This window comes from Cherax quadricarinatus, chromosome 46, assembly GCF_038502225.1.
Source record: "Cherax quadricarinatus isolate ZL_2023a chromosome 46, ASM3850222v1, whole genome shotgun sequence".
Taxonomy (NCBI): Eukaryota; Metazoa; Arthropoda; class Malacostraca; order Decapoda; family Parastacidae; genus Cherax; species Cherax quadricarinatus.
Window position 1 is genome coordinate 27,248,746 of NC_091337.1, and position 24,802 is coordinate 27,273,547.

The 24,802-nt window shown below is 43.5% G+C and overlaps 1 protein-coding gene across 1 annotated transcript in view; it reads left to right on the top strand.

Moving 5' to 3' along the window:
- The window catches only part of LOC128696632 (cytochrome P450 9e2), a 79,130-nt gene extending 54,592 nt beyond the window's left edge, over positions 1-24,538 (top strand). The window contains 2 exon segments of the mRNA XM_053787944.2: positions 23,232-23,422; positions 23,558-24,538. Coding sequence (XP_053643919.2) covers positions 23,232-23,422; positions 23,558-23,739 — 373 coding nt within the window. The 3' untranslated portion in view covers positions 23,740-24,538.
- Positions 24,539-24,802: the final 264 nt, after the last annotated feature.

A 24,802-nucleotide genomic window follows, 5' to 3' on the forward strand; every position in this document is an offset into this window, starting at 1 on the left:
CATTTCGATTCAGAGTAGAGTCAATATAATAAAGGGAGTTGTTAAGATTGTTGAGAAGCCTTGAGACTCGTTCATTCTTGCCTAATACCGTTCGTGCTGTGGGGTGGACTGAGTAAAGTACAATTAGTGTCACACTCCTAATTAAACCTCGACAATGGCAGATGGGAGTTCAGAAGAGTCTGGTTCAGTGTTAGCAAAATTAAAACGATCAGTGGCGGCATACAAAGGGCATCTGAACAGAACACGCAACGGGTGCAAGGCTACTTGCCAATGCAGTAAAGTAGACTGCGATGATTTGCAAGACTGCTTGAAGCGTTTGGGGGGAAAATGGGAAGCCTACGAACAAGCATTCTCAGCATATGAGCTACAGGCTATTGAGGATGGTGAATCCCAGGATAGTCTTCGGCAGGCTCAGGACGAATTCACTAAGGATGATGTAGATTGTCAACAGGAGATGAATACGTGCAAAGATTAGTTAAGTACATTAAAGGCTAGTATTCCAAGGGTGGTGTCGAACTCCGCAGGTACCACAAACAGCCACACACCTGTCAATATGTTGCCCAGGTTGCCCCAGTTGAATTTACCGACATTTGACGGAACCCTAACCGAGTACATTGCTTTCTGGGATCAGTTTAAAGCCCAGATAGATGACAGGAACGATTTGTCAGATGCCGTCAAATTGCAGTATTTGCGGTCAGAGCTCAAGGTCCGGCACTACCAGATTACTGACACTAATTACCAACATGCCAAAGACCAATTAGAAGACATGTTTGGCAACACTGAAGAGATAAAAGTGGCCATACTTTATCGGTTGTTGGATCTAGAGGCTTGCCGACATGACCTTCAAAGCCTAGAGAAGTTCCGTATTGAAATTATGAGCTTGTCAAATAGTTTCAGAGATTTGCATGATGAGGATGATTCAGAATGGGTCCTTAGCCAGGTGATTCAGAGGAAACTGGCTAGCACTACAGTGCATGAGTTACACTTTAAATATCGGACGAATAGGTTCACGATACAACAAATTGTTGAAGGGTTGGGGGATCTCATATCTCATCTGAGCGTAGGTCAGGGGGAGAAATTACCTACCAAGGAGAAGTCGATCAACTTCCCCAGGCATTCGAGAGAGAGACCTAAACCACCTCCTACTAGGGTCGGCACGTATTATGCCCAGGGCGAGTCCTCCACCCACAGGGCCAAGGGAGAAGCCACTAAAACGGCCAGTATGAGACAGTGCTTGTTTTGTGAAGGAGAACACGCTAGTTCAGGGTGCTTGAGCTTCACCACCTATAACAAAAGGGTTCAACGACTAAGGGAGTTGAGATTTTGTTTCAAGTGTTGTGGAGAACAATTTGCCAGGGACTGTAGTGCCCAACTCAATGAGTGTCGGGGCTGCCGGAAAGGTAAGCACCACAGTGCACTGTGTCCTAATGACACCAGATCAGCACAAGCTAAGAAGAGCAAACCGCAAGAAAGGGCGGAGAGCAAGGACAAGTCTGAAGTAGTGATGAGTGTGGTGAGTGCTGCACCGGGAATTTGTTCTGGTGAGCAGTTTCAAGGTTCGGTGGCCTTGCCCACCATAATGGCGGTGGTTACGAATGGGAAGAAGTCTGAAACAACCCGTTTGTTCTTCGACAGTGGGGCACAGAGATCCTTCATAACAGAGAGTCTAGCAACTAGGTTGAAGCTGAAGACAGGTGGTAAAGTTGACATGAAGGTGGAAGGGTTTGGTGGGCAAGTCCCACGCAGGTCTTATCCAAAAGTCAATGTGACGATCAGGTTAGCAGGGCATCGATGGGAAATTTCAGCCTTGATAGTGAAGAGGCTGCCCAATATCATTACCACTAAGGGACGGGCCGCAGCAGTCAAACGTTTGAGGGAGTTGGGTGTGAAGCTAGCAGAACCAGACATTGCTACAGACAACGTTAGTAATGTAGGAATCTTGGTAGGAGGAGATTACATAGACGAGTTCGTGTCCACGAGAAGGGTTATCAAGGAGGGTGTTGGCCTGTACAGGACTCCAGCGGGGTACATTGTAGGAGGCAGGGTACCAGCTCACTTTCCTGCGACCCCGGGAAAGGAGGGCTCCGGTATTACAGTGACTGAGGCTGTACTGGTGATGCGGATTGGTGTTCACGAAGATCTGTCAGAGACGCAAGTTGGCATATCCAACAGTAAGCCGGTCCATAAACTATGGGACCTGGATGTAGTAGGGATTAAGGGCGACCAGCCGCCCCCTGAACACGAAGAGACGTATCGAGATTACTTGAACCATGTGCAGTTCAGGGACGGACAGTACTGGGTGCGACTCCCATGGAAACCGGTACACCCAATGCCACCCACTAATTTCAAGAAGGCACGGGGTCAGTTGAATTCACTGGTGAACAGCCTGACCAAGAAGGGTCTGGTGGGGAAATATGATGATATTATTAAGGAACAGTTGGCCCTTGGGTTCATTGAGAAAGTGCCCAATGCCAGCCCTGGGGAAAACGCCCATTATCTTCCACACATGGCAGTCACCAAGGAGTCAGTAACCACTCCCATCAGAGTGGTCTTCAACTGCAGCTCACAGGCGAGTCCCTGAGAGCCATCGTTGAACGACTGCCTGCTTACAGGGCCCTCCCTGATGCAGAAATTAGCAGATGTGTTGTTGAGATTCAGGACAGAACAGTATGCCTATGCAGCAGATATCAGCAAAGCCTTCCTACGTATTGGGTTGCAGCCACAAGACAGGGACTACACAAGGTTTTTGTGGTTGGCTAACAGGGAGGTGCCTGAGCAAGGGTATGATACCTACAGATTCAGGGCTGTGTTGTTTGGCATCACTAGTTCACCATTCCTATTACAGGCCACCATAGACTACCACCTTGCGAACTGCAACAGCCCACTTAAAGAATTACTGAAGACCCTATTTTATGTAGACAACATGCAAGGTACCACCTCAGATGAGAGGCTGTTGGTGGACATTTACCGAGAACCTAATCAAGAGATGCTCTCGGCTAACAAGCCATTGAGAGAATGGGTGACAAACAATCCAACGTTGCGAGGCACGGTGGAACATGACTATGCTGGCTACTCAGTACCTGAGGTAACGTCAGTGTTGGGACTGGAGTGGGAAATCAAGGAAGACAGACTTACGCTAAAGAGGAAATGTGATGGGGAAGGGAAGCTGACCAGGAGGTCCTTGCTGAGTAAAGTGCAGACTCCCTTCGATCCTTTGGGTTTGTTGACACCCATCACCATTCAAGGGAGGATGCTAGTGCAACAGACCTGGGAGCTGAACCTAGGTTGGGACGACCCACTGCCAGAAACAGTCTGCCAGGAGTGGGATCTGGTTAGCAGAGATCTAGCAGAATTGCATGAGTTCACATTCCCCAGGTCCATTGGGTGCACTGGGCGGGACTATGACTTGCATGTCTTCTGTGATGCCTACTCCAGGGCTTATGGGGCTGTAGCGTATTTGGTGGCCGGGGACCAGGTCAATCTGGCCACCAGTCGTGCGCGGGTGACACCCCTGAACGATTGCTCGATCTCAAAGCTAGAGCTCACGGCGATGTTGCTGGGAGCAAGACTGGGGAAGTATGTAGAGGAGGTGTTGAGTAACCTGAGGGTGACACACACCTATGTATGGACAGACTCGGAGGGGGCCTTACAGTGGGTCCAGAACGACAGGTCTAAGCTCCCCTGTCAGGAATCGGGTAAAGGAGATACGGGAGCTACAGTCAACATCAACAATTCTGTACGTGCCTACAGATCAAAACCCAGCCGACCTGATAAGCCGAGGGGTGACACACAAAAAGCTGAGTAAAAGCAAGATTTAGTTCAAAGGCCCAGACTGGTTACCGACAAAGGATTGCTGGCTGGAGCAGAAATTCGGGGAGATAACCAGCAGCATAGTACACTTTGTGGGGAAATTCGACACTGAATTATTTGACCCCAGACGCTACTCCTCTTGGAGGAAACTTATAGGAGTCACAGAAATGGTAGTTCGATTTGTGAGGAAGCTGCATGACAAGGTAAGGCAAGGTCTACAGTTGTCTCTCGTGGGTCCCAGAGAATATTGGATAAGGCAGTACCAAAGGGAGAGGTTTCCAGGAGTGCTGGAAGTACTGGCGACAGGGCAGCAGGTTATGACGTCAGGACGTGTGTCCAACGACGACTCAGGGAACAGTAAATTGGTCCACTCATTGGGATTGTTCCTAGATCATGCTGGGCTAATAAGATGCAGGGGAAGAATACAAAACTCTGAGCTCAGCTATGGGGCCAAACATCCCGTGTTACTGGGAAAGGAGGGATGGGCGTCAGAGCTATTGATACAAGATGCCCATCAGAGGACCTTACATGGGTGGTTTGGAGATACCCTCACCTGCCTACGTCAGAATTACTGGGTACTGGAGGGCCGAGCTGCCCTCAAAAGGGTGCTAAAGAGTTGCATGGTCTGCTGGTGGAACGATGGGAGGACCCTACCATACGCAGGTCCACCACTGCTGCCTCAGGAGTGGGTACATAGTGATAGGCCCTTTGAGACTGTAGGAATAGACTATACTGGGGCTGTCACGTTGAAGAACCCAGGAGACGATAGGGTGGGCCCTCAGAAAGTATATGTCTGCCTGTTTACTTGTGCCGCTACTCGAGCCGTGCATTTGGAGTTGGCAGAAGATATGTCAACAGAGACTTTTGTGAAGTTGTTCAGGAGTTTTACAGCCAGATTCTCATGCCTGCAATTGATTATCTCGGACAATGGCACGATCTTCAGAGCGGCCGATAAAGTTTTCAGGAATCTTAGGGACAACGAAGAAGTACAAGAATATCTGAAGAGAATAGAGTGCGAGTGGAGGTTCATAGTTCCCAGAGCACCTTGGCAAGGGGGATTCTATGAATGCATGGTGGGCACAGTCAAAAGGTGCATTCGGAAGGTCTTGCACGGTAGGAGAGTGAGCTTTGATGAACTGAGGACAGTGTTAGCTGAGATAGAGGCAAGAGTCAATAACAGGCCTCTGACCTACGTGCAAAATGGGATTGACGAGCAGGAAGCTTTCACCCCCAATCACATGCTGCTTGGAAGGAGGATTGAGCCCTTCCCCGCATTTTGAGCCAGTCTTCCAAGGAGCTGGATTATTATGGGCCAGATGATCCCCCATCAATGAAGAACTGCACAAGAGTCACAACAGACTGGTGAACATCCTGGACAAATGGAACCAGGTGTGGAGCAGGGATTACTTGACAGCCCTGCGGGAACATTTCTATGGTGCAGACCCCGAGGCAAATAAGATGATGCTAAGTGAAGGGGACCTGGTGCTAGTAGAATCCGAGGTGCCCAGGGCATACTGGCCTCTTGGTCTGGTGGTGTCGACCCACCCAGATAAGGCTGGGCGGTTGAGAATTGTGAAGGTGAGAAAGAATGGTGTCGAGACTATAAGACCCATCAACAGGTTTTTGCCTCTCGAGGTCCACATGGTGGGCCCAGACATGAGAAGTTAGACCAGAGGCTGACTGAACTGAGTGGCTGGACGACCCGTCGAACGGCACTCAAGTCCAGGGCCCACTGGGAGGGCCTTCAGGAGGCAGACTTAGACTTAGTACCTACCTTCACCAGTGGGAGGATGTTGGAACTTATTCGGTCTGGGAAGTCCCAATGGGGAAAAACACACCGTTAGAGGGCCCTTACACCCACCCAAAACACAAACACACTCACCCGGGTTGGTGAAGGTGGTTGGAAGGTACTTCTTAATTCCAAGATTTACCCTTCAGGGAAGAAGTATGTAGTTTATACTGTTAGTACACTAATATTAGGATTATTGAGGCAACTGTAGATAATAATAATGTAGACCTAAAACCTTAACATAGGTAGTAATAGGCCAAATGTAGGCAAACACTAGGTTAGGTTAGCTAGGGAGAACTGGCAGCCCAAGTTTGAATGATGTGGCACGGGTCTCGAAGATGCCAGAACTTCTTCTAAGACCATCTGGACAACATGCGCCGTGATCAGCAGGTGGCGTCCCCCACATATGACACCTAGGGAAATCTGGTGGAGGTACCTCGACATACCGTAGATGTCCTCCTCCATCAGGCCCATACAGTAAGACAAGACCTCCACTTTTTCTTAGGATTCTGGCCAGTGTCTGGGGCAAGTTGCGAGTGAGTTGAGCTGTAGGCCTTTGTGCAGCCGGCAGTTCATGACCAGTATGTACTTTGTCTCTTGTCAACAGGTGTAAAGAAACACGCCTAATGTTTCTACCCTGGCTGAGAATCGAATATTTACCAAAAATCAAATATGGCTAACCCAAGCCAGGTACTAAAAATAAGCCACGTTGACTTTTTTGTGGTTATCCTAGGTTACCTACACATATGCTGCTATGTGTGATAATCTATAGAGAGAAAATAACTTTTTTATTTCATGTTTATGGTGGAATACGAGTGTATATCATAGTTAGCCCTGTGCTATACTCCGTTTTCTCTAATATAAGCCACCAAGACAAGGATAGGAGAATGGTATTTGTTTGCCATATCCTCTTCATAACTCTGTCGAGCTGCTCGGTGTTATGACAAATATTATTCATTCTGGATTATTTAACATGTTTTATGTTATTTATATTGTTTCTTATGTCATATTAGATCAATTGTGATAGGCAAATAAGCTGTAGTGTTGATATTAGCGTAATAATAAAGCATATTTTCCTGCTTCATGAGTGTGAAAATTTGTGTGGACTGCCTCCATGTGAGTCGCCTACCCTGGCAAACTCTGTTGACACCGAGTTCTGAGGTGGGTACCTCAGCCTCACAAGTGGCTTATAGGACAGATTTTCACAAATGATTGATGTTGCAAGAAACTCGCCTGCATGCACGTATAAAGGACTAACTTACTTGGTGTTGCAGCATATATCCTGATCTTCAACTTCCCTAAGCTTAGCCTTAGCCCCTTCGGACATCCCCTCAGAAACCACGTGCAACTGGGAGCCTGAATTCCTGCAATATTCAATCGTTATTAGTGACCTGCCTGCACCTCAGAAATTCCTATATCCAAGAGGGTGTGTATCCCCTAGTACAACTATGCAGACACATACACTAGCTTCTACATAGACAAGAGACACTGGTACATACTGGGCATGCACTGCCAGCTGCAACACAGGCCCACAGATCAACTCACTCACAATTTCCCCAGACACTGGCCAGAAATCTACGAGATAAAGTGGAGGTCTTGTCTTACTGTATGGGCCTGACAAAGGTCATCTACGGTACATCGAGGTGCCTCTGCCAGATTTCCCATGGGCTGTTCCATGGAACAGCCCCCTAAACAGTTCATAGTACTCCCATGTAGCGATGTTGCCACGAATACTCGCCGAGCACTTGGTATGAGTAACATCAACGTTTCCACCTTAAACACATCCTCTATCAAAGACCTCACTACTAAATGCAGCCCCACACCTCTAACTTCTACAGCAGGCGTCTACACTATCCCCTGTGGGTTCTGTCCCAAGAAATATGTAGGCGAGACAGGCAGAGATCTTGCAGTCCGCCTGAATGAGCATCGAAATGCCTCTAACAGAGACGATGTAAGGTACGCCTGTGTCCTCCACAGAGACTCCACGGGGCATTTGATGAACTGGAACGAGGCACAACTCGTTCTCACCGAACCAGACCTCAGACGCCGACGGTGCCTAGAAGCCTCACTAATCACCGTCACCGACACTATAGAACGCAACACTGGAAACTACAAAATTTCAAAAACATTGGCATACATGATACTTAAGCAGCACCAACCCAACAACACAGGAGTCACGTGATTTCATCGTCTACCCTCGCCTCGCATGGGCCAGTAGGCCTTCTACAGTGTTCCTCCATTCTTATGTTCTTATGACATTCCTCAGGTCACGTGCGTCACATCTCACTCTCCGCCTATATATATAATGTCTTTCTACCTCTGTATGTTAGAAGTGATCAAGGTTCCAGGACCGAAACGTTTTCTAATAAATATGTTATAGTGTTTGCTTACGTGTCTTTCTAAACCATAGTGACTTGTCCTGGGAGGGAGTGAGTGCCCTACTCTGCCTCAGCACACATCTTCCACTCCTCCCTTTCTTCCACCACCCACCACAAGGACTGGACACCCCTCTCCTCCCCCCCACCACCACCATGAACCACATGCTGTATGTGCCATGCGCCATTTTCCCTTCAGCCTGGGCTTACCACACAGTTTGAGGTATGGCAGACGATGAAGCCAGCCAGCCACAAAGCCAGGGAAACAATGCACCCAACAATGAAAGAAGAGGCACATGTCAGGTGTGTGGAGAGTTTCGAGCACGCAACAGGGACAGCCGCATTCGTGCACACAATGGGTGTGCAGGATCACATATGCCCCCAGCAGAGAGCAGCCCACAGCCTCCACAGGCAGATGACAATTCCAATGGCAACCTCGTCACTTGTGATTACCTTCTGTTGGCATTCAAATCGACTGCTAGCAGTACACTATCCCACATCCCTAAAGCGGCTCGCCCATATGCAGCAGGGAAATTCACAGACCTTCTTAAGCGGGTGAATGGAGGCTCCACCAACTTAGAAGCCCGAGGCACCATCCAAGCATGACGCAACCTACTCTTGTTCGGCAATGTCTGTCTTGCAGTTCCTGAAAGACGAGGCAAACTGCTAACCACGTCAGTTATCAAGGCAGTGCGCAACTACCCAAGAACGGATAACTGTGTCCCTCTGCCCCATCATCGCAGGAATCAAAGAGGTAGACCCAAGAAAAGTCCAACTGAAAACGAGAAAATTTGCGCACAGGTTAGCAAAAAAATTGAAGGTAACACAGTGGGAGCAATAAGAACAATTACAAGTGACGACACTGTAGCCCCCAAGGATGAGACCACGGCCCAAGCACTAAGAGACAAGCATCCAACCAGGAACACCATAGCCAGCAACGACAACCCTGAGGAAGACCCCATCACTGAACAATTAATTTTGCCAGAATCGGAAGTCTATAAGGCGATCGTGTCATTTCCATCAGGATCTGCAGGAGGTTACACTGGAGTTCGACCTCAGCACCTCAAAGAGATGGTAAATCCAGTACTCGGTGAATCTGCATCAATTCTTCTCACCGAGTTAACAACTTTCGTCAACAATTGCCTGGCTGGGCGAATCCCAGAAGAAATTAAACCTTTCTTTTTTGGAGCCTCACTATGTGCTTTGAAGAAGAGGGATGGGGGAATCAGACCCATTGCAGTTGGAAACACTCTTCGCCGTCTCATTGCCAAAGCAGCAGTGAGAAACATTTGCCTAGAAGCTGCCACTTTACTCCAGCCACACCAACTGGGCTTTGGGGTCTCTCAAGGCAGTGAAGCTGCAGCTCATGCAGCAAGGGCCTACATCAGGGACCTACCAGAAGACAAGGCCATAGTCAAACTTGATTTTAGAAATGCCTTTAATATGGTGAAGAGAGATGCTGTTTTGCCAGCTGTTCGGGTTCAGTTCCCCAGTCTCTTTCCCTTCATTTCAGCCAGCTACAGCAAACCCTCAATTCTTTTGTTTGGAGAATATGAAATTCAATCATCAAAGGGTGTTCAGCAGGGTGACCCACTCGCTCCATTCTCTTCTGCTTGGCAGTAAGAGAACTAACTTCCAGCCTACGCAGTGAGCTCAATATATGGTACCTGGATGACGGCACTCTGGCAGGTACTGAAGAGTCCCTCGTAGGGGACCTACAACTGGTGAAAACACAGGGAGAAGACTTGGGACTCATCCTCAATCCCTCCAAGTGTGAAATCATCACAGCGAACCAAGAAATAATCAATGCTGTGCGAAGAATCCTCCCAGAAGTCTCAACTACAACTCCGTCCAACAGTACCCTCTTGGGGTCACCAGGCCATAGATACTGTCCTCAGGGACAAATTGAATGACCTGATGAGAATGGAGGAGAGAATAAGCAATCTTGATGCCCATGATGCTCTGTATCTCCTCACAAGGTGTCTTACTATGCCAAGACTCACTTACTTCTTGAGGTGTGCACCCTCTTTTGACAACCCAACACTCGATGAATATGATGCACACCTGAGATCAACTTTTAAGAAGGCACTGAACCTGTCACTAGAGGATGAGCAATGGGATCAGGCAACCCTCCCAGTGCGACTGGGAGGTATAGGGGTGCGTAAAGCAGTGCATGTTGCTTTACTTGCTTTTCTGTCTTCGTGTTTGGCTTCCAGTGCATTAGTCAAGAAGATAGTGCCCGAATGCTTGAGAGACTTGGTAGGAGTTCAAGACCCCAGGTTTACTGAAGCAGCGATTCGGTGGAACACCCTTACAGACTCCTCCAGTAGACCAGCTCCTCCCAAACAGCACAAACAGTCCCACTGGGACAAACCGATCATGGAAAAAATCGCCAACACAATGCTCTCCAATGCTTCAGGAAAGAACAAAGCTCGTCTCCTGGCAGTGAAGGCACCACACTCAGGAGATTTCCTGTTAGCTGTTCCCAATTCCTCCCTGGGCACCCATCTCGACCCACAGGCCATTCGGATTGGTGTTGCTCTTTGCCTAGCCGCCCCCATCCTCACCGAACATAGGTGTATTTGCGGCAAGGCGACAGCTGATCAATTCGGACTTCATGGTCTCGTGTGCCACACAGCAGAAGGGAAGTATGCCAGACATGAGGAGATCAATGACATAATAAAGAGAAGCCTCGCCACAGCCCGTTGCCCAGCTCAACGGGAACCCCAAGTACAGAGGTCTGATGGAAGTCAAAAGCGTCCTGATTGAGCCACTATGCTACCCTGGAAGGATGGAAAGCAGATTGCCTGGGACTACACCTGTGCTGCCACATTGGCAGACACCTACTTGCCATACTCTGTAGTGGAAGGGGGTGGAGCTGCCAGCCACAGGGAGACCCAGAAGATCCGAAAATATGAAGACCTTCCCCCTTGCTATAACTTCATTCCAATAGGGTCGCAGACCCTTGGAGCATGGGGCAAGTGTGCTCTAAAGTTCCTCAAAGAGCTGGGTGAAAAGCTCATCATAGAAACCAAGGACCACAGGGCGACCAGCTTCCTCTTTCAGAGACTCAGTGTTGCGATCCAGAGAGGAAATGCCTGCAGCATTCTGGGCACGCAGCCCAACACAGGGGAGCTGGACGAAGTATTCGAGATGCAGCTCTGAGTTACCTACGTTGTTTTACTTTCTGTTGTATTTTTGTGAATGTTTGGCCAATGTATTTTTTCTTTAAATAAAACATACTTGAAATATAGGGGGTGGTAGGAGAAAATTCTCAAACAGCTTCAGGGAGAACCTTGAGTTTTCCCTGAAGCAAGTTTATTCTTTTCTCTGAGGATGAGGGTCCCTATGACAGTTCTAGAGGTGGTACCTCCCTATATATATATATATATATATATATATATATATATATATATATATATATATATATATATATATATATATATATATATATATATATATATATATATGCAAACAATCTTAAAACCCTTTAACTGTCCAAACGTAGATCTATGTTCTCTCATCCAGCGCTCGGAATATTTTGAAAAATAGAAAAATTATTTTTGGTTTTTGAAATGAAGAAGATATTTTTTTTACATAAAGTAATGTAAAAAAAAAAAAATTAGAGTCAGTACTCACAGAGATATAAGGCCACAAAGTCGACACTTGTCACTCATCTGGCGGCAACATGAAGTGATGCCACTTACAGATATGTTGCCGATATACCTTTTTATCTCTTTTATTTTTTAATTTGTATAAGTTTTATGTTATAATAATGACAATTTGTAGTAGTTCTTGTGATTTCATAGTTAATGTTTGATCTGACACTAATATTAAGTACTGAAATAGTGCTCAAATAGACAGAGACACAGCGACAGGTGAACATTTGTACCTACTTTAGTTAATATACATAGAATTTATACGTCCCGGCAATGTTTTGGATATACTGGAGTATATAATAATAATAATAATAATAATAATAATAATAATAATAATAATAATAATAATAATAATAATAATAATAATTAATAATAATAATAATAAAAAGTTCACTTGAAGCTTGATGTAAGAGTGAGTCACTTGTCTTATCTCTTCACTCCACTGCTGACAATGATCAGCGTCGTCTTATCTAATCTTATCTCTCTGCTAATGAAAGTGGTGACATTTGACGAGACTTGCTTTATTTTTTTTCACTCTTACACATAAACTAGTCTGTCTATCTGTCTGCCTGTCTATCTATCGGTCTGCCTGTCTATCTCTCCGTCTATCTATCTGTCTGTCTCAGAGAGGTGCTCATAAACCATCTGGTGTAAAGAACATAAGAACATAAGAAAGAAGGAACATTGCAACAGGCCTACTGACCCATGAGGAGCAGGTCCATGTGCCCCCCCCCGGATTAGCCCAATGACCCACCCAGTCTGGTCACCTCCACTCAAGGAAGGAGCACGGCACCAGACCCAGCAGCACAAGCTAGTCAGGTTCAACTCACACCCACCCACACCCATTCATATATTAATCTAACCTATTTTTAAAACTACACAACGTTTAGGCCTGAATAACTGTACTCGGGAGTTTGTTCCACTCATCCACAACTCTATTACCAAACCATTGCTTTCCTATATCCTTCCTGAATCTGATTTTTTTCCACCTTGAAACCATTGCTGCGAGTCCTGTCTTGGCTGGAAATTTTCAGCACGCTATTTACTCCACCTTTATTTATTCCTATTTTTCCATTTATTCACCTTGATCATATTCCCCTTAATTCTACGCCTTTCTAGAAAGTGCAGATTTAGGGCCCTCAGTCTATCCTCATAGGGAAGATTTCTGATACATGTGATCATCTTTGTCATCCTCTGTACGTTTTCCAGAGCATTTATATTCATTCTGTAATACGGTGACCAGAACTGAGCAGCATAGTCTAAATGAGGCCTAACCAAGGATATATAGAGTTAAAGAACAACCTGAGGATTTCTATTATTTATACTTCTAGATATGAAGCCAAGAATTTTGTTAGCTTTATTGCAAACACTAATGCACTGTCTTGGTTTTAGATTACTGCTAACCAGAACTTCTAAATCCTTTTTACAATCAGTACATTATTTAGTTTATATGTCGCATGGTTATTTTCTTGTCCAACATTTAGAACTTTGCGTTTGTCAATATCAAACCGCATCTGCCACTTCTCCGACCATTGCATCAGTCTAATCAAATAATCCTGGAGTGCTCTAATGTCCTCATTAGAATGAATTGGAAGGCCTATTTTGGTGTCATCAGCAAATTTGCTTATGTCGCTATTTATTCTCTAGTCCCAGAGCTAAGGGGTATGTCCTACGAGGAGAGGTTAAGGGAAATCGACCTGATGACACTGGAGGACAGGAGAGATAGGGGGGGACATGATAACAATATACAGAATACTGAGAGGAATTGACAAGGTGGACTAAGACAGGATGTTCCAGAGATGGGACACAGCAACAAAGGGACACAGTTGGAAGTTGAAGACACAGATGAATCACAGGGATGTTAGGAAGTATTTCTTCAGTCACAGAGTAGTCAGGAAGTGGAATAGTTTGGGAAGCGATGTAGTGGAGGCAGGATCCATACATAGCTTTAAGCAGAGGTATGATAAAGCTCACGGTTCATGGAGAGTGACTTAGTAGCGACCAGTGAAGAGGCGGGGCCAGGAGCTAGGACTCAACCCCTGCAACCTCAACTAGGTGAGTAGGTGAGTACAGCCTGGTGGCCTGGTGGCTAAAGCTCCCGCTTCACACACGGAGGGCCCGGGTTCGATTCCCGGCGGGTGGAAACATTTCGACACGTTTCCTTACACCTGTTGTCCTGTTCACCTAGCAGCAAATAGGTACCTGGGTGTTAGTCGACTGGTGTGGGTCGCATCCTGGGGGACAAGATTAAGGACCCCAATGGAAATAAGTTAGACAGTCCTCGATGACGCACTGACTTTCTTGGGTTATCCTGGGTGGCTAACCCTCCGGGGTTAAAAATCCGAACGAAATCTTATCTTATCTTAATCAGCCAGCCACCGGCCAGCCAGCTGCCAGCCAGCCAGCCACCGGCCAGCTAGCCTTCCGAAATTACAGTTCCAGAATAGCACTTTGTCTGGATTTTTTGGGTTATTCTAGGTAATTTACACTATGTATAATTGTATTTACGTATGCGCTCCTGTGAGATAGAGACAGAGATAGATACAGACAGACAGATGGAGATAGAGACATTCAATCAGCCAGACGCCAAAGCCAGCTGGCCAGCCAGGCTGCCGGAATTACGGTTCCAGACTTGTTTCTTTTTACTTAGGGCATAAGTTATAGGACATTCTGGCAAGATAACATTTTCCTCTTAAAAGGGGAGTGTTAATATGACATGACATCAGTGAATCCTTGGTATTTGCCGCAATGTTTGCTCTAGCTGGCGCTCAGTTAAACTGGTGCTCCCACAAGGCACTAAATGGTCCCAGATTTTTTTAATACAGCGCACACCGAGGGTTAAGACCCATTCTATGCTGACCAGGAATCTTAGGTCAATCATGTCAGATTTGGAGGATGCAAAAAAAATAAAACTTTGATCTACATTTGTGCAAGTGGTAAGAACGTAAATCTACGTTTGGACAGTTAAGGGGTTAGCTATGCAAGACAAGTCATGGGGGTGAAAATCTTTAGCAAGTACTTTCACACTTTTCAGTGAGTCATCAGGAGCTGTACAATGTTGTAAGGATGCAACTGAGGGAGTGAGGAGAAGTTTTCTCAGAATAGCAGAGTGCGGGTCTATCACCTGCTGCTGGCTCTCTCAGAATGTGGGATAATGGTCGGTGTGACACCCAGCACTACCACCATCCCCATCCCCCCCCCCATGTGAAGTAAGAGAATTTTGAGAAGTCAAGTGTTATGAAATTAGAAGATATAATAGTCCACCCCAAACTTTATCTAACTGTTTAGAACAGGTCACGTGACTTAAGAAAATACGTTTCTCAGTGGATATTATATATACTTGGATTGCTATTATTCTGTGTAACCTTTTTAATTAATAAAAGGGAATGAATTTGCTCTTTGTTCACTTAAATGCCCTGTTCTAGGTTACTCGCATGTTCTCAGAGGTACTGAGAAGCATCTCTTTATGTTTTCATAAATATTGTCTACTTTTCTTCTCAGTATCAATTAATATGCCTTACTTGGGATTCCAAAACTATCGAGCTTGTATAACCCATAATTTGAGTCATAAGTGAATCTTCTCTCTTGAAACATGACAGGAATATCATATATAACTCAAATTATGGGCTATACAAGTCGATAGCTGTTTAGGAGAGTCTACCGTACACAACCTTAAACAACAATGCTATACAAAATCACAGGATTGCTCATTGTGTCAGGTGGTCTCATGACGGATTAGTGACGCTCGACCAGTGTCTACGCACCAAAACACCATGCTACGTCAGTTGGTATATGGTCATACAATGCGTCTAGCTGTAATTGTACCATACACTGACAAGTACACAAGATTACCTGATAACACAGGTAGTGGGGTTAAAGGATATTAGAAGAAGATATCTGGATCATAGAAATATTTTAGGAATGGTATAGAAGAATCTCAAGTAAGGCATATTAATCGATACCGAGAAGAATAGTAGACTGTATTTAGGAAAATATAAAGAGATACTTCTCAGTACCCTTGAGAACATCCGGGTACCCCAAGTGAGTATTTGTTTTACATGATGGTAAGATTTCTGGTGTCTTTTTCTGTCTCATAAACATACAAGATGTCAGGTACATCTTGCTACTTCTACTTACATTAGGTCACACTTCACATGCATGTACGTGTTTATGTATACAAACTCATCTGAATTTTCTTTGACTTTTTCTTAATAGTTCTTGTTCTTATTACTTTCCTTTCATATCCATGGGGAAGTGGAATAAGAATCTTTCCTCTGTAAGTTATGCGTGTTGTATAAATCAACTAAAATGTTGGGAGCAGCGGCTAGTAACCCCTTTTTCCGTATAGTTTACTAAAAAGAAAAAGCAGGAAACCGTCAAAGTGGGATGTTTGAGATGCATGGATGTAGTGTGAATGATAAGAAAGAGATGATTGTGGATTTTATGAATGAAACGAAAGTGGATGTCCTAGTGCTTTAGAATCCCAGGTTCATGTGTTGAAGAAGGAGATTCTACTTCTTCAGGAGGAAAATAGGAAGCTGAAGCTTCGCATAGATGAGTTTGGGAGCGAGTGTGAGAAGGATTTAGCTGGTAAGGAAGGAATGGTCACCAGCATAGATAGTGGCAGCCGCTTTAAGTGGCAAGTGGTTCACAGTTCAGGAAGAAGGAAGATGAGGAGAGTTAATAGAGAAGATGTGAAGGTAGGAAATCGATTCTCTGTTCTCCAAGATGAGTGTACTTCAGTGGTTAGTGAGGTTGAAGGTACCACTGATTCCCCTGCTAATCAACCTAAGAATATTTTAATAGTAGGCGATTCTCAGGTAAGATATATGGACCGTGCATTTTGTAACAGAGACAGAAAGGTCAGACAGACAGTGTGTCTTCCTGGAGCTGGTGTTGGTGACATAGTCAGCAGGTTGGATAATATTATGGCAGGTAATGGGAACAAGCCCATTATCTGTCTTAGTGCTGGGGGTAATGACATTGGGAAGGGCAGGAGAGAGGAGCTGCTGGATAAGTACAGGACAGCCATAGAAGTAGTTAGGTCTAACAGAGGGATCCTAGTCATATGTAGCATCTTGCCTAGAAAGGGAGTGGGCAATGAATGGATGTCTAGGGCAATTGGTATACATCGCTGGCTAGACAGGTACTGCAAGGAACTTGCAATCCCATTCATTGATAACTGGGACCTTTTCTTTGGCAAACGTGATATGTATGCAAGGGATGGGGTTCATCTCTCTGGGGATGGAGTGGTTGCATTAGCCAATTCAATTGAGTGGGTAATTGATGACTTGTCTAGGAATTTAAACTGATAGATTATAGAGGTATGGGTGTTTGTGGGAAACAATCAGGCTGCAGCATTAGGGTTAAAAACAGCAGTTATTACCGAGATACCTCAGGGATATGTTTAAAAGGCAATATTCAAAATAAAGTTGCTAGTAATGGCAAATCAATTGATCAACAAACAAAGAGAGATAGTAGAGGGCAACGAGTGACTAGCTCCCTAAAGGTTTACTATACAAATAGTAGGAGTCTAAGAAATAAGATAGATGAGCTAAAATTACTTGCAAGTGTAGGTAATATAGATATTATTGGTATAACAGAGACCTGGTTCAACCTGAAAGATAGAGAAATGCCTTCTGAATGCAACATACAGGGTTATAAACTATTCCACACTGATAGGGTCAACAGGAAGGGTGGTGGTGTGGCGATGTATGTCAGAGAAAATTTAAATTGTTGTCTTAGACATCATATAAGATTAGAAACATCGAACACAGAATCGGTTTGGCTACAGTTTCTCGAGGATCGTGACAAATTAATTTTGGGTGTGATTTATAGGCCCCCAAACCTTGATAGGGAGTGCAGTAAGCTGTTATGGGACGAAATTTATAAGGCATCTAGATATGAAAATATTGTGATAATGGGAGATTTTAACTTTAGACAAATTGATTGGAACAATATGACAGGAAATCTTGAGTCTAGTGATTTCCTTGATACGGTTCAGGATTGCATTTAGAACAGGTTGTGACGCAACCAACTAGAGGAAACAATCTGCTTGACTTGGTTCTTGCCAACAAAGATTCACTAATTAATAATCTTGAGGTTAATGATGAGCTTGGGAAAAGTGATCACAAATCACTTAGTTTCAATATATCATGGAATTACTCAGATTACTGCAATCAAATTTCTGTCCCAGATTTTCGCTTGGCCGACTTCATGGGACTGAAAAATTACTTGACTGGGCTAAATTGGGATGTCCTGACTATGAGTCAGGTAGGTGATCTTGGTTGCCAATATGACGTTTTTCAGAACATAGTTCTAGCTTCCCAGACAACTTTTGCTCAGAGTAGGGAAATTAGATCTAACAAAAATGATCCCAAATGGATGAACAATAGATTAAAACATCCCATTGGTCAAAAGAGAGGCATATATAGGCGTATCAAAAGAGGGGATAGGCAGTTAAGTAATCAATATATTAAATTAAAGAGAGAAATAAAGAAAGGAATAAGAAAAGCAAAAAGGGATTATGAGGCTAAGGTCGCAAGGGATTCAAAGACTAACCCAAAAGGGTTCTTTCAGGTACACAGAAGTAAGATTAGGGACAAGATTGGCCCACTTAAGAGTAACTCTGGTCAGATCACTGTCAATGACAAGGATATGTGTGAAATTCTAAATACCTACTTCCTCTTAGTTTTCACCCAGGAAAATACTAGCGATATTCCTGAAATAATAGATTACGTAGAACAGGATGTTAATAAACTATGTACGATTGCGGTAACTAGTGACATGGTCCTCTTACAAATAGAGAAACTAAAACCTAACAAATCCCCAGGTCCTGATGAACTGTTTGCAAGGGTGTTAAAGGAATGTAAAGAGGAACTTAGCATACCTTTGGCTAATCTTTTTAACATGTCACTACAAACTGGCATAGTGCCTGATAAGTGGAAAATGGCAAATGTAATACCTATTTACAAGGCAGGTGACAGGTCCTTGGCTTCGAACTATAGACCAATAAGCCTTACCTCCAAAGTGGGAAAATTTATGGAATCAATAATTGCCGAAGCAATTCGTGGCCATCTTGACAGGCACAAACTGATTAATGATTCTCAACACGGTTTTACAAAGGGGTGTTCCTGTTTTACGAATTTACTAACTTTTTTCAGTAAGGTGTTTGAGGAGGTAGATCATGGTAATGAATATGATATTGTGTATATGGACTTCAGTAAGGCTTTCAATAGAGTTCCACACCAGAGGCTATTGAGGAAACTTAGGGCACACGGAATAGGAGGAGAAATTTTTTCCAGGGTAGAGGCATGGCTGACAAATAGACAGCAGAGAGTTTGCATAAATGGGGAGAAATCAGAATGGGGGCACGTCACAAGCGGTGTTCCTCAGGGGTCAGTATTGGGCCCGTTGTTGTTCACAATTTACATAAACGACATAGATGAGGGAATAAATAGCGACATAAGCAAATTGGCTGATGACACCAAAATAGGCCGTCCAGTTCATTCTAATGAGGACATTAGAGCACTCCAGGATGATTTGAATAGACTGACGCAATGGTCGGAGAAGTGGCAGATGCAGTTTAATATTGACATATGCAAAGTTCTAAATGTTGGACAGTTAAATAACCATGCCACATATAAACTAAATAATGTAGATCTTAATATTACCGATTGCGAAAAGGATTTAGGAGTTCTGGTTAGCAGTATTCTAAAACCAAGACAACAGTGCATTAGTGTTCGCAATAAAGCTAACAGAATTCTTGGCTTCATATCTAGGAGTATAAATAATAGAAGTCCTCTGGTTGTTCTTCAACTCTATATATCCTTGGTAAGGCCTCATTTAGACTATGCTGCTCAGTTCTGGTCACCGTATTACAGAATGGATATAAATGCTCTGGAAAACGTACAAAGGAGGATGACAAAGATGATCCCATGTATCAGAAATCTTCCCTATGAGGATAGACTGAGGGTCCTGAATCTGCACTCTCTCGAAAGGCGTAGAATTAGGGGGGATATGATCGAGGTGTATAAATGGAAAACAGGAATAAATAAAGGGGATGTAAATAGTGTGCTGAAAATTTCCAGCCAAGACAGGACTCGCAGCTATGGTTTCAAGTTGGAAAAATTCAGATTCTGGAAGGATATAGGAAAGTACTGGTTTTTAATAGAGTTGTGGATGAGTGGAACAAACTCCCGAGTACAGTTATTGAAGCTAAACCGTTGTGTAGTTTTAAAAATAGGTTAGATAAATACATGAGTGGGTGTGGGTGGGTGTGAGTTGGACCTGACTAGCATGTGCTGCCGGGTCTGGTACAGTGCTCCATCCTTGAGTGGGGATGACCAGACTGGGTGGGTCATTGGGATAATTCGGGGGGGTGGGGTGTCAATGGTCTAATCCGGGGGGGGGACATGGACCTGCTCCGCATGGGTCAGTAGGCCTGTTGCAGCGTTCCTTCTTTCTTATGCTCTTATGTTCTTATGAAGCAAAGCTGAAGGGGATCGGAGAGTTTTACTGGGGAGAAATAAATGGGTTTAGGTCAGGGGTTTCTAATAGAGTTAGAACTAAGAAATGTGTAGCAATAATGTTGAAGGATAAGTTATGGCAGGAAAAGAAGGAATATAAATGTATAAATTCAAGGATAATGTGGAGTAAAATAAGGGTTGGATGTGAAAAGTGGGTTATAGTAAGTGTTTATGCATCTGGAGAGAAGTGTAGAGGAGAGAGCGAGATTTTGGGAAATGTTGAGTGAGTACATGGGGAGTTATGAACCAAGTGAGAGAGTACTTGTGGTTGGGGATCTTAATGCTAAAGTGGGTAAAAATGTTGTGGAAGGAGTAGTAGGTAAATTTGGGGTGCCATGGGTAAATGAAAACTGGAAGCCTTTAATTGAGCTATGTGTAGAAAGAGCTTTGGTAATAAGTGATACATAATTTATGAAAAGGAGGATAAATAAATATACAACATATGATATAGCACATAATGAAAGTAGTTTGTTAGATAATATAATGGTGGATAAAAGGATGATGGGTAAGCTTCAGGATATACATGTTTATAGAGGGGCAATGAATATATCGGATCATTATCTAGTTGTAGCTACAGTCTGAGTAAGGGATAGACGGGAAAAAAGGAAAATAGCAGCAACAAGTAAGAGAAAGGTGAAAGTTCATAAACTAAGGGAGGAGGAAGTTAGGTTGAGATATAAGAAAATATTGGCAGAAAGATATTTGGGGGGGGGGGGTTGAAGAGGGTTAGGATAGTTTTAAAAATGCAGTATCAGGATGTGGGGCAAAGGTTTGTGGTTATAGGAGGGTGGGTGCAGGAGGAAAGAGGAGTGATTGGTGGAATGATGAAGTAAAGGGTGTGATAAGAGAGAAAAAGGTAGCTTATGAGAGGTTTTTACAAAGCAGAAGTGATATAAGAAGGGCAGAGTATATGGAGAGTAAAAGAAAGGTGAAGAGAGTGTTGAGAGAGTGTAATAGGAGAGCCACTGGGAGGGACACTGTCAAGAAATTTTGCTGAGAATAAGAAAAAAAAATTGGAGATAAACAGGTTACGAAAACCTGGGGAAGGAATGGATTTGTCAGTTAAAAAACAGAGTAGGGGAGTTAGTAGATGCAGTGCTGGTATTGAGGAGATGGCAGGAATATTTTGAGGATCTTTGAAATGTCAGTGAAGAGAGGGAGTAATTTCATGCACTGGCCAGAGAGGTATAACATATTTTAGAAGTAATGAAGAGCAGGATGTGAGTATAGAGGAGGTACGTGAGGCATTATGTAGAATGAAAGGGGGATAAAGCAGCTGGAACTGACGGGATTATGACAAATGTTAAATGCAAGGAAGGATCTAGTGTTGCAGTGATTGATTTCTGTTTAATAAATGTATGAAAGAAGGGAAGGGACCTAGGGACTGGCAGAGAGCATGTATAGTTCTATTACATAAAGGGAAAAATTCTAGTGAAATAAGCTTACTGTGTATACCAGGTAAAGTATATGGTAGGGTTATTATTGAAAGAATTATAGGTAAGACAGCAAGACTGCAGATGAGCAAGGAGGCTTCAGAGTGGGTAGGGGATGTGTAGATCAAGTGTCTACATTGAAACATATATATATGAGCAGTATTTAGATTCAAATGTAGGGATGTTTTCATTGCATTTATGGATTTAGAAAAGGCATGTGATAAAGTGGATAGGGAAGCAATGTGACAGATGTTCCAAGTGTATGGAATAGGTAGTAAGTTACTAAATGCTGTAAAGAGATTTTATGAGGATAGTGAGGCTCAGATTAGGGTGTGTAGGAGAGAGGGAGATTACTTCCTAAAACTTAGGTCTTAGGGATGTGTAATGTCACCATGGTTGTTTAACACATTTATACCTGAGGTTGTAAAAGAAGTAAATACTAGGGTGTTCGGGAGATGGGTGGGATTAAATTATGAGTAATCAAATACAAAATGGGAATTGACACAGTTACTTTTTGCTGATGATACTGTGCTTTTGGGAGATTCTAAAGTTGCCAAGGTTAATGGACGAGTTTGTGATTGTGTATAAAGGTAGAAAGTTGATAGTGTACATAGATAAGAGTAAGGGTATCAAATGATTTAGAAAAAGAAAAACTAGATATCTCGTTGAAGGGAAGGAGTATGGGAGAAGTGAACGTTTTCAAATATTTGGAAGTTGACTTGTCAGCAGATGGGTTTATGAAGAATGAGGTTAAGCATAGAATTGGTGAAGGAAAAAAGGTGAGTGGTGAATTGAGGTATCTGTGGAGACAAAAAAACATTATCCCTGGAGGCAAACAAGGGAAGGAAAGAGAGTAAAGTAGTACCAACACTCTTGGGTTGGGTTGTATATGCAGCAGCGAGGAGGCTGGAGGCAGTGGAGATGTCCTGTCTAAGGGCAATGTGTGGTGTAAATATCATGCAGAGAACTAGTAGTGTGGAAATTGGGAGGAGGTGTGGAGTTGTTGAGGTTGTTTGGTCATTTAAAGAAGATAGAATGAAGTAGAATGACTTGGAGAGTGTATAGATCTCTAGGGGAAGGAAGGTAGGGTAGGGATCATCCTCGAAAAGGTTGGAGGGAGAAGGTAAAGGAGGTTTTGTGGGCGAGGGGCTTGGACTTCCAGCGAGCTGTTGGAGTGGTCGCAATGTTCTTATAGATTCAGTACCACTCTTTCGTGGTTACAATATATATATACTGCAAGTGAAGGCTAGCACACCAAGCGGGTATTAGAATGAAATTCACTCAGAGGCAGCCACATCACCGTTTGTCCTCGGAACAAGGTAAAACACCTAGCTGTGATGGGTGCTTGATTCTTGTAGGATTGCGTGGTCCTGTGGGTTAGAACGTCATGTGATTTTCGCTCACCATGAGGCGGACCAAAACGACATGGGTTCGAATTTTAAGAAACTATTGGCTTTTGAATCACATAATATATAATGTGGATTACTCTGTAATAAATTAGTTCGAGTTGGAAAAATCACGTGTCTTTTTAAGCGAATTTGTTGGTATCTATTACCAAGACTTATACCGTAATTTGTAAATAATTAATTAGAAAATCATGTTGTACTTTCATCTGAGAAAGAAACTTATGTTAACAGAATACCTGGCACTAACGTGGTTCTACGTCCTGGAGACTTGGTGACCATCCCATTCTGGAGTTTACACCACGATCCTCGCTACTGGCCTGAACCTGAGGTGTTTCTTCCAGACCGCTTCTTACCAGAGAACAAGACCAATATTACAAGCTTCACTCACATGCCCTTCGGAATGGGTCCTAGAAACTGTATAGGTAAGTGTAGTAGCCTAATTTTATTTGGATAAGTTTGGTTTTATTAATAATGCTATTCTATAGTACTAATAATATAAAGGTCTTCCAAACATCAATTTGCTGTTTTCATTTTTACTTTGCATTTTCTTCCTATAGCTATGCGGTTTGCCTTGATGGAGGCCAAGGTGGCACTCGCTAAATTGCTACTGAAAGCAGAAATTCACCTGAGGAACAGTGGCGAGGAACTAAAACTGGAACCATCTCCCTTCCTACTGAGACCAGAAGGAGGGGTTAATCTTGTGGTTTCTCCACTAACAGCGAAAACAAATAAACAGTGAATTAAGCTTATCAGTGTAGTAAAAAATGAGATAAGAAAGCCAAAGAGATTTAAAGTTGCAGGGACATAAAAACACCCCAAAGGGTCAGCTTACTGAAAATTTATAAAAAAAATGTGTACCATGCAGAACGTCTCTTTGGCATACAAATAAGGTTCCACATAACCGGCTTACCTGCAAAATTCTAATGGAGTCCCTAAGACAGAATATTTCTTTTGACATCCTGTCAACAGTCTCGTGGCTGCGCTCCAGAACTATCCCAACTCTCTTGAAGTTTCCATTCAGCTCACTGTCGAGAAATATGAGACAACTCACTTCCCTTTCTAGACGTCTTACTTTATAAAGTTTATCACATCTCAAATTTAATGTTTGATAAAACCAGTATATAAAAACTACCTTACACAATTATTCATCAATTGTGACTGAAAGTTACAACGAGGTGTCTTGATTTATATCTGAGAACCCCGAAGATTTCATGAGAGTGTAAGAACATTAACATCTTACCTTTAGAATACTTTCCATCATGCTTCGTCTGAAACAAACGATGGGCTCACGTAGGTTTCTTTTATTTCTTATAGGCAACAATATAGATCTACCCAAAACATGTCATGTCGACAACGTTTTCTAATACTACCAGACCTGGAGACACAGAACCAAAGACCAGCAGTGATCTCCACCCTCTGTTAGTTTTTTTGGTTCTCACCGGTCCTTACTATGGTGTGAATCGATATAAGCAGTGAAGCAATAGATAACAGAAAGAACATAATAGGAGAGAAATGAGTAAACGATTTCCTCTCTTGCACTTTACTGGTTTCCTTCCTTCTCTTCCTCCAACAATCTACTCACCCTTAGGGTAATAAGCACAGACCTGGTCTGACAATTAACCAAAAGTCCACTACTCCTACATCCTAATTCTAAGCTACCAGTAAAAATCACTGATTCAGTATGAACTATTTTTTATATGGTCATGTTAGCGTATAAGAACAATGGGAATCGTGTGCGAAGTCCTGGAAAATAACATGAAGAGTTACATGTTCGTTGTGTTTGTGTACCCATCACATCTCAT